The sequence below is a fragment of the Ursus americanus genome, chromosome 3 (assembly GCF_024610735.1).
Source record: "Ursus americanus isolate L20-20 chromosome 3, mUrsAme1.1.p, whole genome shotgun sequence".
In the NCBI taxonomy this organism is placed as follows: Eukaryota; Metazoa; Chordata; class Mammalia; order Carnivora; family Ursidae; genus Ursus; species Ursus americanus.
In genome coordinates, this window is record NC_142129.1 from 12,653,854 (window position 1) to 12,669,899 (window position 16,046).

Here is a 16,046-nt window from a genome sequence, read left to right on the forward strand (position 1 = left end):
AATGGGGGCGCCTCAGTGGCACAGCGGTTAAGCGTCTGCCTTCGGCTCAGGGCGTGATCCCAGTGTTATGGGATCGAGCCCCACATCAGGCTCCTCTGCTATGGGCCTGCTTCTTCCTCTCCGACTCCCCCTGCTTGTGTTCCCTCTCTCGCTGGCTCTCTCTCTCTGTCAAATAAATAAAATCTTTAAAAAAAAAAAAAATGAGGCCCACTGAAATTTTCACTTCAGTGTTAACCCTGTGCAGATTCCAGAAATGCACTGACATATCAGGAGTCAGTAATTACACTGTGAAATAAGGGCCCATCACAGAGGCTATCACCCGCATGGCAAGTGTGCTGACAGCTGTCCACGACACCTCCATCCCACCACGTGCCTGTTTGCCTCTGAGCGGCTGTGTGGGGTCATGTGCTGACTGTTGGGGAACAGTGAAAGAAAGTCACTGGCAAATGAGGAAATCCGAGGAGGGTGGACTCTTTCCCTCAAAACCCTTACAGCACAATCAGCTTCTCTACTTGGGTTACTCTAGATATCCTCCCAGTGTTAAGGCCAAGGTAGCTCAGTAGACAGTTCAGGAGTAGGAAAAAATGAAAACTAGTAAACCCCATTGGAAAAAGTGTTGCCAGTTTTAAAAATTTTTTTGAGTATAGTTGACATACCACGTTACATTAACTCCAGGTGCACAACATACTGATTCAACTTCTCTATCTGTTATGCTGTGCTCACCACAAGTGACCCTTCAAAGCTAAGTATACACTTTCCCTAAATGATGCAGTAATTATACTCCCAGGTATGTACCCAAGAAAAATGAAAACGTGTGTCCTCACAAAGACTTTCATTAGAATGTTCACAGCAGTTTAGTTCATTATAGAAACTGATACAAAACAAATATCCATCAATAAGAAAATGATACAGTTCTTTCTTGGTCTCCTTTTTTTATCTATAAAAGGAAAAACTGGAAAAGAACTAAATGTCCATTCTTAGGGGAATGGTCGAGTAAACTACGTTAAAACTACTTGATGAAATATTATTCCATTTGTAGCTTTCACAATAGTCCCTATCACATAGTAGGTACTTATTAAAAGAATATGTTATTAAAATGAAGAGTACGGCAAAACTTATGGTTTGTTGTGATAATGTTAAGACAAAGTGAAAATTTGTATATATGATTACAGTGATGAAAAGTAAGAATACATGGATACCTGGACTCAAATAAACTCAAAACTCAAAATGAAAATTTAAGAAAAAAAATAAGAGAATGATAGTCATTCCTCCTTACTCAGATTCCATATTTGTAAATTTATCTGCTTGCGAAATTTTATTTGTAACTTCAAGATCAGTATGCAAGGTCATTTGTTTTAAGCTGTAAATGTTATATCTTTAGTCCTAAAATCTAGAACTTTCCCAGTTTAATTCTTTTTAATAAGAATAAAGTCTTGTCTCTTCCAGCTATTGTGGTGGGTGGATGGAATGTCGACAGACTGAACAAGTGCCCTGGCTGGACAGTGGACAGAAGGAGTTCCCAGGATGTGGGACTTTCTGTTTTAAAACTGAGACAGCCCTTGGCCAAGTTGAGATAAGCAGCACCCTACCTGTGAAACAGATATTGCCTGGGCTGCTTAGAAAATGCAAGGGATTCTTGGTGCCCAGCTGCTGTGTAAGCAAACTTTTAACTAATACTCCCATTTTGACACCCAAGCCTCCCCCCTCACCTTCCATGGTAGCTGGTGCCTCCATGTACTAAGGCTTTTACCAGTTCTGTTGAATAAATCCAATTGCTCGTTGTTGTTTTTTTAATTTTTCCCTTAGCAGAAACTTTATTTGCATTGCATTGTCTTATTATCTTGGAGACTCTGCTTTCCCGTATCAAAAATAAATTGCGAAATATCATTTATTGCACCACTTTCCCAATTCTCTTTGTCCTTGTTAATTAACTCCTTTTTTATTCTTATAGTGCCTCTCAGTATGGCTGGGGAGCAAGTAGAAATGAATGAACAGTTGATCACAAACAGAAAGTCAGGCTACTTATTTCTTCTTTTCCCTGGAACTTAACTGTAGCATCTTAGGGGAAGAGTTAGCTGTCTGCTTGTCAGGAATCTTTTTTTTTTTTTTTTAAGATTTTATTTATTTATTCGACAGAGATAGAGATAGCCAGCGAGAGAGGGAACACAAGCAGGGGGAGTGGGAGAGGAAGAAGCAGGCTCATAGTGGAGGAGCCTGATGTGGGGCTCGATCCCATAACGCCGGGATCACGCCCTGAGCCGAAGGCAGACGCTTAACCACTGTGCCACCCAGGCGCCCCTGCTTGTCAGGAATCTTGATCCTCCCTGGTGCTTTATCCCCTATCTTCTGGCCCTGGACTTATCAGGGCATGTAAGAGTTACTAGGGCACTCATATAGAGTGAATGTGGTCCAATTTGGACCAGAAGGAGAGAATGAATTAGACCTGTGTTTTGGTGAGGAGGGAGTGGTAAGGGTTGAAGAAAGGGCAGATTTAGGAGAGGTGCCTTCTCTGGGGCACCTGGTGGCTCAGTGGCTTGAGCATCTGACTCTTGATTTTAGCTCAGGTCATGATCTCAGGGTTGTGTCTGGTGTCGGACTCCGCACTCATCAGAGATGCTTGATATTCTCTCCCTCTGACCCTACCCTTGCTCTCTCTCTCTCTCTCCCTCTCTCTAAAACAAATAAATCTTTTTTAAAAAAGAGACAGATGCCTTCTCTGAGCTCTCTCTTATGCTTATGGAATCATGGGGAGGATTGTTGTATGAATAGCTCAAATCACAGAGCCCTGAAAAATATTGTTTTCTTGGTCTAGACTGAGCATTGGGCAAAAGGGTCGGGATTAGAAAAGTAAAAAAAAAGGAATAGTTATGAATAAGCCCTAAACAGCACAAGGAAGCAAGGCATGTCACTTTCGAAGTCAATGCCACTGACACCATAATTGGAGAAGAAGCATCCCTCACAATCTGTAACACAGACCTCACAGTGCAGGCCTACGTTCTGATCAAGGCTGCTGGTATTGCGCTGGAAGTGGAGAGATGGGTTACACTCAGGCGTGTGTACAGACTTGCATGAATGTGTACACATGAGTACATCACAGAAACACAACTCATGGATGTCCAGGTCTAGTTAACATATTGGTTTAATCCTTAGTTAAGGGTCTTCTCCAAATTCCACTGGACAGTAGGTGGAAAGTTCTCCATCTTTGAGCATCTGTGTTATAAGGCATCTCTAAACTAGGAAAAACATTTTTTCCACCTGAAAAGTTTCTTTGCACTGACTCACAGGGGACTAATTATTTCCTCACTTGAAAACTTTGTAAGAAATGTAAGCAATTATTTCCTTCCTAGATGGCATTCACCTTCACTCAGCTCCTAGTAATGTATCAGGGCACACAATCACTCAGAATTTTCTCTTCAGAGACTCTCTGCTGCAAGTCTCCTACCTCTTAATCATGCCTCTCCTCCCACCACAAATCAAGCACAAAAACATCTTTTTATCTTACTCCCACCTTCTGAAGTGATAAAGTTGTTGACTTCTGGGTTTTGGGAACTCGGTTTAGGATAAAGTAATTACCCCATCATTACCAGCATCACACAGGAGCAACTCTATCTCAGATTTCATTATATAAAAAACTAATGATGTACTATACATTGGCTAATTGAATTTAAATTAAAAAATCAGACTACTTATAAAATAAAATTTACCAGGGCATTATTAGGCAGATATTTTCCTAATCTTGGGGCCTGAAGGACCCTACTAAAGGATATTTAATGAAGTAATTTGCATTAATTTCTGAAGACCTTTTTCCTTGGTCACTATTCTTCCAGATCCCATTTCTGGAGAAAGTACCTCAGGAATCTTAACTTGAGTTTTGTATTAACTTGTTAGGTAAGCTATACCAAATCGAATATTCAGCTTCCATAATCTCATTAGAATTAGAAGAAAGGGTGTCTTGAAAATTGGGAGAAAATTTGTCCTGGTGAGACTGATCCTTAGAGTCTTTGGTCCTCTTACACATTCTCTTGATTTTTCAGGGACCTTGGGTGCATGTAATGTACTGTGAGAAACTCTAGGATTGGGTTTGTGATGTGGCATCTAGCAGATTGCTAGATGGAATCCTTAGGTTAGTCTTATGGTGTCTCTTTTAAAATCCAAAGATCAGGGGTGCCTGGATGGCTCAGATGATTAAGCATCTGCCTTCAGCTTGGATCATGATCTCCAGGTCCTGGGATTGAGCCCAACATCAGGCTCCTGGCTGGCTCAGCAGGGAGTCTGCTTCTCCCTGTCGCTCTCCCTCTGCCTCTCCTCTGCTTCTGTGCTCTGTCTCTCTCTCTCTCTCTTTCAAATGAATAAATGAAATCTTTAAAAAATAAATAAATAAATAAATAAATAAATAAATAAATAAATAAATAAAAATCCAAAGATCAGAGTTGATTTTTCAATTCCTTATCTGACTGATTGATGGTGAGCACAGTGCAGAAACTATTGTTTCTTCTATTTATGTGATCTATTCACTACTCTTCTGCAAAAGTCACTTAAAATGGCTTTCAGGGGTTTAGTCCTGTGGATCACTATGCTTCCCATATTCATTCATCTGCATCCTGATTAGTAAAAGTATGTTCCTGGTACTGAGAATACACTTTATGTTGAGTAAGGACCTTCTATATAACAATAATACCATTATCACACATGAGGAAACTAACATTACTCCAGTAATATAAAATGTATAGTCCACATTAAAATTTTCCAAAATTTTTCCCAAATACATTTATAGCTTTTTTAAAAAATCAAAGTTCTATCAAGGTTCATGCATTGCCTTTGGTTATTTTGTCTTTTAATTTCTTTTAATTGATCACATTTGCTCTGATCATTTCTAGCATTTTATTTTATTTTAGGGTTTTTTGGCTGTTTTCATTCCTCATCTCAATGTCACATTGTATTTTCACAAAATATACTCCTCCTTAAGGACACTGTAATTTGATCCTTGCTTGAGATGATTTTGACTGTTCTTTCAATTTCTTGAATTTACTTAACATTTGTTCACACCTGTTTTCTTGTGTACTTCTATCCTGAGGTTTTTTTAAGTTTTCTGATTTCTAGTGTTGTTTCATATTTGTAAAAGTGTCTTAATTATGGTTAATTCATGTGGAGATTTATTTTACATAAGCAACTTTGCCAATTAGAGTACAGTGATTATATACAGTTCTTTTGGTCTTTAGCCTTATGGTTTTTAGTCAAATTACCATTTTCTAAAGTTGTTCAGGACTTGCTGAGAACTATGCTGATATCCAAAGTTTCTTAGGTCCTTTTCTACCAACCTCTTCAGTGAGCCCATATCATAGACTCATAACACAGCAAATTCTGTTTGTATCCTGTCCTGGGATTCCCCCAAACTCCTGGTTGATTTCTTTTTCAATTTGTATACATTAAGTTTCAATTTATATATATATACAGTGGAATATTACTCAACTATCAAAAAGAATGAAATCTTGCCATTTGCAACGATGTGGATGGAGCCAGAGTGTATTATGCTAAACAAGGTAAGTCAGCTAGAGAAAGACAAATACTATATGATTTCACTCATATATGGAATTTAAGAAACAAAACAGATGAACATAGGGGAAAGGGGGAAAAAAGAGAGAGGGAAGCAAACCATAAAAGATTCTTAACTATAGAGAACAAACTGAGGGTTAATGGAGGGAGGTGGGCAGGGGATGGGCTAAATGGGTGATGGGCATTAAGGAGGGCACTTGTGACGAGCACTGGGTGTTACTATATGTAAGTGATGAGTCACTAAATTCTACTACTGAAACCAATATTATACTGTATGTTAACTAACTAGAATTTAAATAAAAATCTGAAAAAAAACAAACAAAAATAAAAGAATTAGAAACCATAGATTTTAAAATATAGAATATAAAAATAAAGATTACATAAAATGCCAAAAAAATAGAGATGAGTGTTCAAAAAGAAAAAAAAAATCACACATATTTTATACGTTATATTTGTTAGATTTATATTGTAAGGTGTGTTATAACTACAGAAGAGTGTATAAACATATATATCCAGTTAAAAAATAATAATGTGATCTCCCATGTAGGAATCATCTGATTATAAATTGGGCACTATCAGTGTCTTAAAATTCTCTTGTAGATCACAAACCACTTGGTGTTGAAAATTATCATTTCAGATTGAATTATTACTTTCAGATTACTCAGGTCCATGATGATTAGTCTACGATTGCCCTTAGGACACAGCTAATCCTTGAGGAGTTGACAACAGCGTTTCATGACATCTCGAAAAGCCTCTATAAATTTGTCATTCCGGAGGGTGAAGATGAATGGGTTCAGAAAAGGAGTCACCACTAAAACCATCAGTGATGCTACCCTGTTGTACTCAGCTGCCTGTGTTTGCTTGGGTTTCACATAGAGGAACAGGCAGGTGCCACAGCCAATCACAACAAAGGTGAAGTGGGACGCACAGGTAGAGAAGGCTTTCCTTCGCCCAGAGGCGGAAGGGATCCTGAGGATGGTGGAGATGATGTACGTGTAGGAGATGACAGTAGGGATCAAAGCACCAACGATAATGAATACAGCCATCAAAAAAAGAATAAACTCTGTGAGAAGGCTGTCATCACAGGAGAGTTTGAGCAATTGCCCTCGGTCACATAAAAAATGGTCTAATACATTGGATTTACAGAAGGTAAGCTGAAATGTGGCATAGACAGGCCAGATTTGAAACAGGAACCCAAACACCCATGACACAATGACCACCCAGATGCACGTGTGGCTGTTCATTATGATGTTGTACCGCAAGGGGTTACAGACAGCCACGTAACGGTCCACAGCCATCGCGCCCATTAATATAAATTCTGATGTGCCCAAAGAAAGGTACAAATATAATTGTGCACTTCATGCTGTCAAAGATATTGCCTGCATCCCAGGAAGCAGCAGCCCCCAGAGCATCAAGGGGACAGCAACTGATGTGATCAGGATCTCTAGGACGGAGAGGTGGCCAAGGAAGAAATACATGGGGGACTGCAGACGTTTGTCAACACAGACAATCACAATGATGAGCATATTTCCCATGACTGTCACTGAGTACAGAAAGAAGAACGTGACCAAAAGAATACGGTGTAGTTCTTTGGAGCCATGGAAGCCAAGTAGATAAAATTCAATGGCGCTAGAATAATTCTTCAACATTTAGTCCTCTGCCTTGCCTTTAGGAAATCTAAAGAACAAAGGAGAGTTCACATGCTTCTAATTTCAAAGGACTAAAGCTATTCCCAACTTGAGGATGTATTATCTCTGCTCTTAGGCTCCACATCATGACCAAGTGGGTTCATCTCCTACTGTTCTCTGTACAAGGCTGATGTTAAATGTTTCGTGAAGAAAATACACAGGAGAAAAACTATACATATGTAAGAAGGGAGCATCAGTCACCAACACCCACCCTCCCCTGTATGCACCCTCATCTTTCAACTCACTGGCCCTTCTGCCTCCAGCTCTGCTCTGACCTGCCACCCTGTCCACTTCCTTGACCACAATGTGCTCGTTTCTACCACCAACCCATCCCTCCTGAATGCCCTAAACCGTATCCTCTGCCCCTTACACCCGTGTCCTACAAAATCCTGCCAATCCCACCCAGATATGGTTACTTCTTCCCTTCATCTCCTCTGAATGTGGGCTCCATTTGCCTTATGTTCACTTAAAGTTCTCACTTCAGTTATCCTAATCACCGTTTCAGTCTGTCGTTAGAGCTGGCAGGCAGGGAGGTGGGGTCTACCTGGGAAATTATCGTAAGACAAGAGCTATATTGAGACAAAGTATTGAGTCTTTCCCTGTCTTCTGAGGAGCTGGCTCCCTGCAGTGGGGTATCCACTTTCTTCCTCCTTATTCTTACCAGGAAAGCCATCTCCATCTCTCATTTCAATGACTGCGCCTCCTCCTGGTAGGAAGAACCTCATTAGTTTCCAGTTGGTAACCCTGAGCTCTGAGATTATTCCTTCTGTCACCAGATGACAGCAGGGAGTAGGGGTCCAGAGGAGTGAAGAGGAGGCTGGAATTTTCATCCCCAACTCCCATCTGTCTTATACGATCTCCACCCTGGCACCAAGAAAACAAGCAACATCCTTTGCCCTCCTCATGTCTCAAATCTCTAGTTTTAGCAAAGAAATAAGACCTCCAAATGGGCACCCCGTCCCTATTTCCAGCCAGTCATGGTCTGCGTTCCATGGAGAAGCTTGAAAAAGTCCCCAGACATCTGCTATCTATGTCCTCCCATTTTCTCCAGAGTCCTGACAATAAGGAAAGTGTCAAAGACACCAAAATGGGTCACACTGATCTGCTTAGTATGTCTGGGCTCCTTCCTTCACCACATGCAAGATGTCAGATGTCTCCAACCATGGGCCCTCTCCAGTCACCCTCTCTAAAACAGCACAAGCACATCTTCACACTCTGTCCTCTTACAGGCAGCATTTTCTTCTTACTGGTTCTCATCAGTAGCTGAAATTGAAGAACCTTTGTCTTTCTTGTTCACTGTCACATCTCCAGTGCCAAGAACAGAGTCTGACACAGGGTAAGCTTCTATGTACTCTTTCAATATTTATTCAATACATTAATCCAAACAAGTCAGTGATAGAGTAGTGAGTATCCACCCCGACCTGTTTCTCCTCCTGTTGTAAAATAGGACCCTCTCTTCACTCTTCACTAAGGCCTTGTCTGGTCAATCTGTGGGCTCTCTCCCTGAGATCCCCTACAAAATGGCAAGCTTACATTAACAGGAAATAAGGACAAATGAGAGAGCAGCTCATGGCAGAGAGCTGTGTCTATCACCAGCACTGAGAAGAGCTGAATCTGCTCTCTGCTATGGAGGGAGGATTCCATTGAGTTCCTCCATTATGCAGCTCCCCAGCCCACTCTTCACGCTCTAGTGGAGGTGTCCTCATTTTAGACAGCAGTGAAGCCCAGAACGTCCCATCCTGATTTTCTTACTCTCTTCTTCACAGAGGGGAGCCCTGGAAGACACTCACCTCCAGAGAAAAAGACTGAACTGGAATGTTCTATGGCTGTCCAGGGATCAGCCTGGGCTACCTCCTGCCTGACTAGTCCACAGCACGCTCTGTGGCCCAGAGCATGCTGCTGCTGTCCTTGTTCTCAGTGCAAGAGAAAACTGTCTTCATACGAGTACTTAGGGGAATGTCCAGTAATAATAGTGCTGTGGAAGTCCAATTGTTTCTCTCTGTCTCTCCCCCTCCTTTCCTTTTCCTGTCTGTCCCTGCAGGGAGTTATTCACTGAGAAACTAAATTTGTCAAGTTCAGAGAAACCCTAGGGATGCAGTCAAGGGAAAGCCAGAAAAACTTTCAGCCTTTCTCCCCTGAGGCTAATCAAATTTTAGAACTCTTGAAAGTTTTTTAATGGCCAAACTTGAAATCTCCCTTGTCAGGAGTTTCTCAGCAGCCAGGCAGGCTTCCTCCCAGGCCCCAAGTCCTGGTTACCACAAAACGGTTCAAACCAGCCCCTGTTCTCTTCCAGAGCATCTCTCTGATTTGGCACTACAGAGCCTAGATACGCCCAAGTGGAAGACACGACAAACAATTCCAAGATACACATCAAAAACCAACACACCAGAGATGAGCAGTGATGTGAGCACAATGGTGGACAGGCAGCTCTCGTCCCTCCATAGAAACAACAGAAAACATGCAGAAACTGTCAAAACTAACTTTGTCAGAATTCTGGAAAACATTCAAAGATTTATAGCAACCACGGAAACACTGTTTCAAGAAAAAGACAATTTAAAAATGTTAGGAGGGGCGCCTGGGTGGCACAGCGGTTGGGCGTCTGCCTTCGGCTCAGGGCGTGATCCCGGCGTTCCGGGATCGAGTCCCACATCAGGCTCCTCCGCTGGGAGCCTGCTTCTTCCTCTCCCACTCCCCCTGCTTGTGTTCCCTCTCTCGCTGGCTGTCTCTGTCTCTGTCTAATAAATAAATAAAATCTTTAAAAAAAAATAAAAAATAAAAATGTTAGGAAATCTCTGTGGTATTTTTACTTACCCTTACCCACCCTTTTTCCCACTTAACAGAAGTCTTGAAAATGGCAATCTGCATTCTTATGGTGGAATCTCAGTCCCTGAGGAAACAGAGCAGATCTGGGGCAAAAGATTATTGTTGAGATATACAATAGACCATCTAAAGCGTGAGGGAAAGTTGGGGAAAGTGTCTTTGGGAAATTAAGGGATTTAAAAGCACCTGCATATACTGGGGGATTCAGAAAATCACACACATGTACAGGGCAAGATGTGTGCTCAGAAAAGAACTGAGAAGACCCTAACCTTTTGCTTTACATAGGATAAACTCAGGGAGATCCACACCAAGGCACATTATAACCAGTCAAAAGACAAAAACAAAGGGACAATCCTGAAAGCAGCAAGAGAAGCACCTTGTCACATACAAGGTATCCTCAGAAGATTAACAGCCAATTTTTCACCAAAAAATACAGGACAGAGGGCTGTGGAGTAGTATATTTAAAGTGCTGAAAGAAAAATAAATGTCAACCAAAAATTCTGAATCCAGCGAAACTCTCCTTCAAAAAATGAGGGAGAAATGAAGACAATCCCAGATAAATAAAAGGTGAGAGTCTGTTATCAGTAGACTTGTCCTAAATGAAATACTAAAGGGAATCCTTCAGGTTGTAATCAAAGGACACCCGAGAATAACTTGAAAATGAAAATATAAAGATGTTCACTAATGGTAACTATATGGGCTAATATAAAAGCCAGCTTTACTGTATTTTTGGATTTTGTAATTCTACTTTTTCTTTAATGCATAATTTAAAAGATATATGCATAAAAATAATTATAAATCTATTTTGGGGGCAAATAATGTAAAATGATATAATTTTTGATGAAATAAAAGAGGGGAATGGTGCTGCATAGAACAGCTTTTGTATGCTACTTGAGTTGGTATCAATTCAAACTATGATGTTATAAACAGGATGTTTAAATATAATCACCAGAAAGAAAATAACTAAAAATATATACACAGAGGAGGAAGGAAGGAGTCACACAGCTCACTACAAAAAAATAAACTCAACAAAACAGAAGGCAGTAATGGAAGGAAATGGAGGAATGAAGGAAATGAAAGAAAAAATATATAAGGCATGCGGAAACCAAATAGCTAAATGGCAGAAGTAAGTCCTTCCTTATCAGCAACTATTTTAAATGTAAATGGTTTAAACTCTTCAACCGCAATGCAGAGATTGGCAGGATGAGTTTTTTAAATGAGTCAACTATTCATGCTGTCTACATGAAACTCACTTTATATCAAAAGACACAAATACGTTGGGAATGAACAGATGCAAGAAGATATTTCATACAAATACCAACAGAAAGAGAGCCAAAGTGGCTGTACTAATGTCAGACAAAATAGACTTTGAGTCAAAAACTGTTAAAAGAGACAAAAGACATCATATTAAAAAGATCAATGCAACAACAAAATAATAACAATGATTATAATAATATATGTCCCAAACAACCGAGTCCCAAAATATATGAAAGAAATATTAACATAATTGAAGGAAGAACTTCAACACCCCACTTTCAATAAAATGCCTAAACAGAAGATTAATGAGGAAATAAAGAACTTGAACAACAGGATAAACTAACTAGGCCTCACAGAGTTCACACCATCCAATAAAAGTAGAATACACATTCTTCTCAAGTGCACGTGGAACATTCTCCAAGATAGGTCATAAGTTAGGCCAGAAGTCTCAACAGAGTTACAAAGATTGAAATCATACAAAGTATATTTTCTGACTATAATGAATAAAACTAAAAATCAATAACAGAAAGAAAACCATTAAATTCATAAATACATGTAAATTAAACAGCATACTTGTAACCAATAAGTCAAAGAAGAAATCAGAATATACTAAGAGATAAATGAAAATAAAAATATAACATACTATAATTTATGGGATGCAGCAACGGTGATGTAAGAGGGAACTTTATGTCTGTAAAGGCCTACTTTTAAAAAGTATAGAGATCTCAAATGAGTAACTTAACTTTACACATTATAGAATTAGGAAAAGAAGAGCAAACTAAATCTAAAACTTGAATAAGGAAAGAAATAAAAATTCAAGTAAATATAAATAAAATAAGGGATAGAAAAGCAATAAGGCAAATCAATAAAATCAGAAGTTGGTTATTGGCTAAAAATGACAAAATTGACAACCTTTAGCTAGATTGACTTAAAAAAGAGAGAGAGAGAGAGAAGACTCAAATTACTAGAACCAGAAAAGAAAAGTATAAGAGAATACTATGAACAACTGTATCTAATTATTACTGGATAATCTGGATGAAATAGATAAATTCCTAGAAACACACAACCTACTTACCATGACTGATTCATTATGAAACAGAAAATCTGAAAAGGCCTATAGCAAGTAAAGATTTTAAATTGGTAATTAAAACCTTCCCAAAAATGTTCAGAACCAGATAGTTTCACTGGTAAATTCTACCAAACACTTAAAGAAGAATTAACACCAACCCTTTTCAAACACCTCCAACAAATAGAAGAGGAAACTTCCTAACTCATTGTATGAGACCAGCATTATCCTAATACCAAAGCCATATAAAGACAACACAAAAAAAATAATAAACCAATATGAATATAGATGCAAAAATCTTCAACACAACACTAGCAAACTGAATCCAAAAGCATATTAAAGGATTATATAGTATGACCATATATGCTTTATCCCAAGAATGAAATGGTGGTTCAACATAAGAAAATTAAAGAATGTAATACAGCACATTAATAGAATGAAGAATTAATAGAAATAGAAATTAGTAGAATAGAAATAGAATGAATAGAATGAAGGAGGGAAACCACACTATCATCTCAATTGACACAGAAAAGCATTTAACGAAATTCAACATCCTTTGATGATCAAAAGATTCGGAAAAGTAGGAACTTCCTCAACGGGACAAAAGGTATTCATGAAAAACTCAAAACTAATATTATACTCAATGGTGAAAAACTGAAAGCCTTCCCACTAATATCAGGAATAACGGGTCAAAAATAACCACTTTCACTACTGCTATTCAATATTGTACTGGAAATTCTGGCCACAGCAATTAGGAGAAAAAGAAAAAGGAATGAAGGAAGGAAAGAAGGGATGGAAGGGTGGAAGGAAGGAAGGAAATTAAAAACACTCAAATCAGAAAGGAGGAGGTAAATCTCCATTCACAAATGACATAGCCTTATATATGGAAAATCCCAAAGAATCTCCTAAGAAAGCTATTAGAATTAATAAATGAATTCCACAAAGTTGCAGGGTTCAGGATCAACACAGACAAGTCAGTTGCTTTTCTATACAACAGCAGACAAGTCCGTTGCTTTTCTATACAACAGCAAGGAACAATCAGAAAAGAAAATTAAGAAAACAATTCCATTTACAGTAACACCCAAAGAATGAAATACCTATTTACCTAAAATACAATTTAACCATTGAGGTGAAAGACTTGTACACTGAAAACTTCTCTGTATTACACTCTCCCTTTTTTCTTTCTTTCCTCCAGATACCCTGATATTCTCGCTGCTCATTGAACAAGTTTTACTCTCTCCTCCTGCCTCACGGCCTTTGAACATATTATTCTTGTCTCTTCAATGTTTTTTCCCCTTTCCACCCATCTTTCCTAGTTAACCTTCAACCTAGTCATTCCTCAGCCCCTACTCAAAGGTCACTTACTCAGGAATGCTTTCTCTGATACAGCCTGTGAAATGCTCTCATTGCACACATTACTTTTTATCATGGCATTTTTCAGTTCATGTGTGTGTGTGTGTGTGTGTGTGTGTGTGTGTGTTCAGTTTGTTGTTATTATTTCTTTTCGATGCCAGTCCTCCACAGGGAAGAAATAATTTTCTTTTTTCTCACTGTAATAGTGGCATGTATTAAGGGCTCAATAATATAGAGGTGCCTGGCTGGCTCAGTCAGTATAACATGTGACTGTTGATCTTGGGGTTGTGAGTTCAAGTCCCATGTTGGGCGTAGAGCCAGTTTAAATAAAAGTAAATATCTAGATCTATGTATCTTTGCTTCTATTTAATTGTAAGTCGAATATATTTTCACAGTTTTTAAAGCTTTTTGTATTTGTTTCTCTGAAAACTGCCTCCTTATATACTTATTTTTCTATTGGCTTGTTGGCTTTTCTCTTATGATTTTTAACATGGTTTTGTATACAATGAAGTAAATATACTCTTTTACTCTCGTACGGATTAGAAACATCTTTATTAGTTTGCTCTTTGCCTTCTGACTTTGATTATGCTTTGCCATGAAATAAATTTTATTTATTTATTTATTTATTTATTTATTTATTTATTTTTGAGTTTTATTGATATTTATTTATATTTTTTTAATAATTTTTTATTATATTATGTTAGTCACCATACAGTACATCCCTAGTTTTTGATGTAAAGTTCCATGATTCATTACTTGCGTATAACACCCAGTGCACCATGCAATAATGTGCCCTCCTCAACACACATCACCAGCCTATCCCACTGCCCCACCCCTCTCCCCTCCAAAGCCCTCAGTTGGTTTCCCAGAGGCCGTAGTCTCTCATGGTTCATTCCCCCCTCTTTTACCCCCCCCTTTCTTCTTCCCTTTCTTCTCCTACCAATCTTCCTACTTCTTATGTTCCATAAATGAGTGAAACCATATGATAATTGTCTTTCTCTGCTTGACTTATTTCGCTTCTCATTACCTGCTCCAGTCCCGTCCATGTTGCAGCAAATGTTGAGAAATCGTTCTGTTTGATGGCTGAGTAATATTCCATTGTATATATGGACCACGTCTTCTTTTTTTATTTTTTCCCTTATAATTGGAGGTCCCTTAAAAAGTTAAAAATTGAGCTACCCTATGATCCAGCCACTGCACTACTAGTTATTTACCCCAAAGATACAGACGTAGTGAAGAGAAGGGCCATATACACCCCAATGTTCATAGCAGCATTGTCCACAATAGCCAAATCGTGGAAGGAGCCGAGATGCCCTTCAACAGATGACTGGATTAAGAAGACGTGGTCCATATATGCAATGGAATATTACTCAGCTATCAGAAAGAACGATTTCTCAACATTTGCTGCAAAATGGATGGCACTGGAGGAGATAATGCTAAGTGAAATAAGTCAAGCAGAGAAAGACAATTATCTTATGGTTTCTCTCATTTATGGAACATAAGAACTAGGAAGATCGGTAGGAGAAGTAAAGGGATAAAGAAAGGGGGGTAATCAGAAGGGGGAATGAAGCATGAGAGACTATGGACTCTAAGAAACAAACTGAGGGCTTCAGAGGGGAGGGGGGTGGGGGAATGGGATAGGCTGGTGATGGGTAGTAAGGAGGGCACATATTGCATGGTGCACTGGGTATTATACGCAACTAATGAATCATCGAACTTTACATCAAAAACCAGGGATGTACGATATGGTGACTAACATAATTATTTTTATTTAAATTCAATTAGCCAACACATAGTATTCCTTTTACACACGGCTCTCGAGTTTTGTGCTGTTTGCAAAGTCCTGCTCCAGGGTTACATTCTTCTGTTGTTGTGAAATGTTTCCTCTTGTGATATTTTTTATGCTATGGGTGATCTTTACTGTTTCCTTTTTTAATCTTTCAGTTTTTCTTCAATAAACTTTGCTACTCTTATAAACAGAGATAAGCAATAAGCTTTTAAAATGTTATATTTATTTTAAACTTTCTTAGGTAAAGGAGATCCTACTATTTAATGCAAAAATGTATGACTTTTGGGGGTGCCTGGGTAGCGCAGTCGTTAAGCGTCTGCCTTTGGCTCAGGGCGTGATCCTGGCGTTTCGGGATCGAGTCCCACATCGGGCTCCTCGGCTGGGAGCCTGCTTCTTCCTCTCCCACTCCCCCTGCTGTGTTCCCTCTCTCGTTGGCTGTCTCTCTGTCACATAAATAAATAAAATCTTTTAAAAAAAATGTATGACTTTTGTTCAATATAACATACATTCGATCTACTTT

General features: G+C 38.9%; 1 protein-coding gene across 1 annotated transcript; it reads right to left on the reverse strand.

Annotated features, from left to right (window-relative positions):
• Positions 1-4,387: 4,387 nt before the first annotated feature.
• LOC123788856 (olfactory receptor 9A2-like) lies at positions 4,388-14,556 on the reverse strand. The gene has a single exon (XM_087860773.1). It carries the CDS (start codon positions 6,858-6,860, stop codon positions 6,258-6,260), a length of 603 nt encoding a protein of 200 aa, XP_087716899.1. The 5' UTR covers positions 6,861-14,556; the 3' UTR covers positions 4,388-6,257.
• Positions 14,557-16,046: the final 1,490 nt, after the last annotated feature.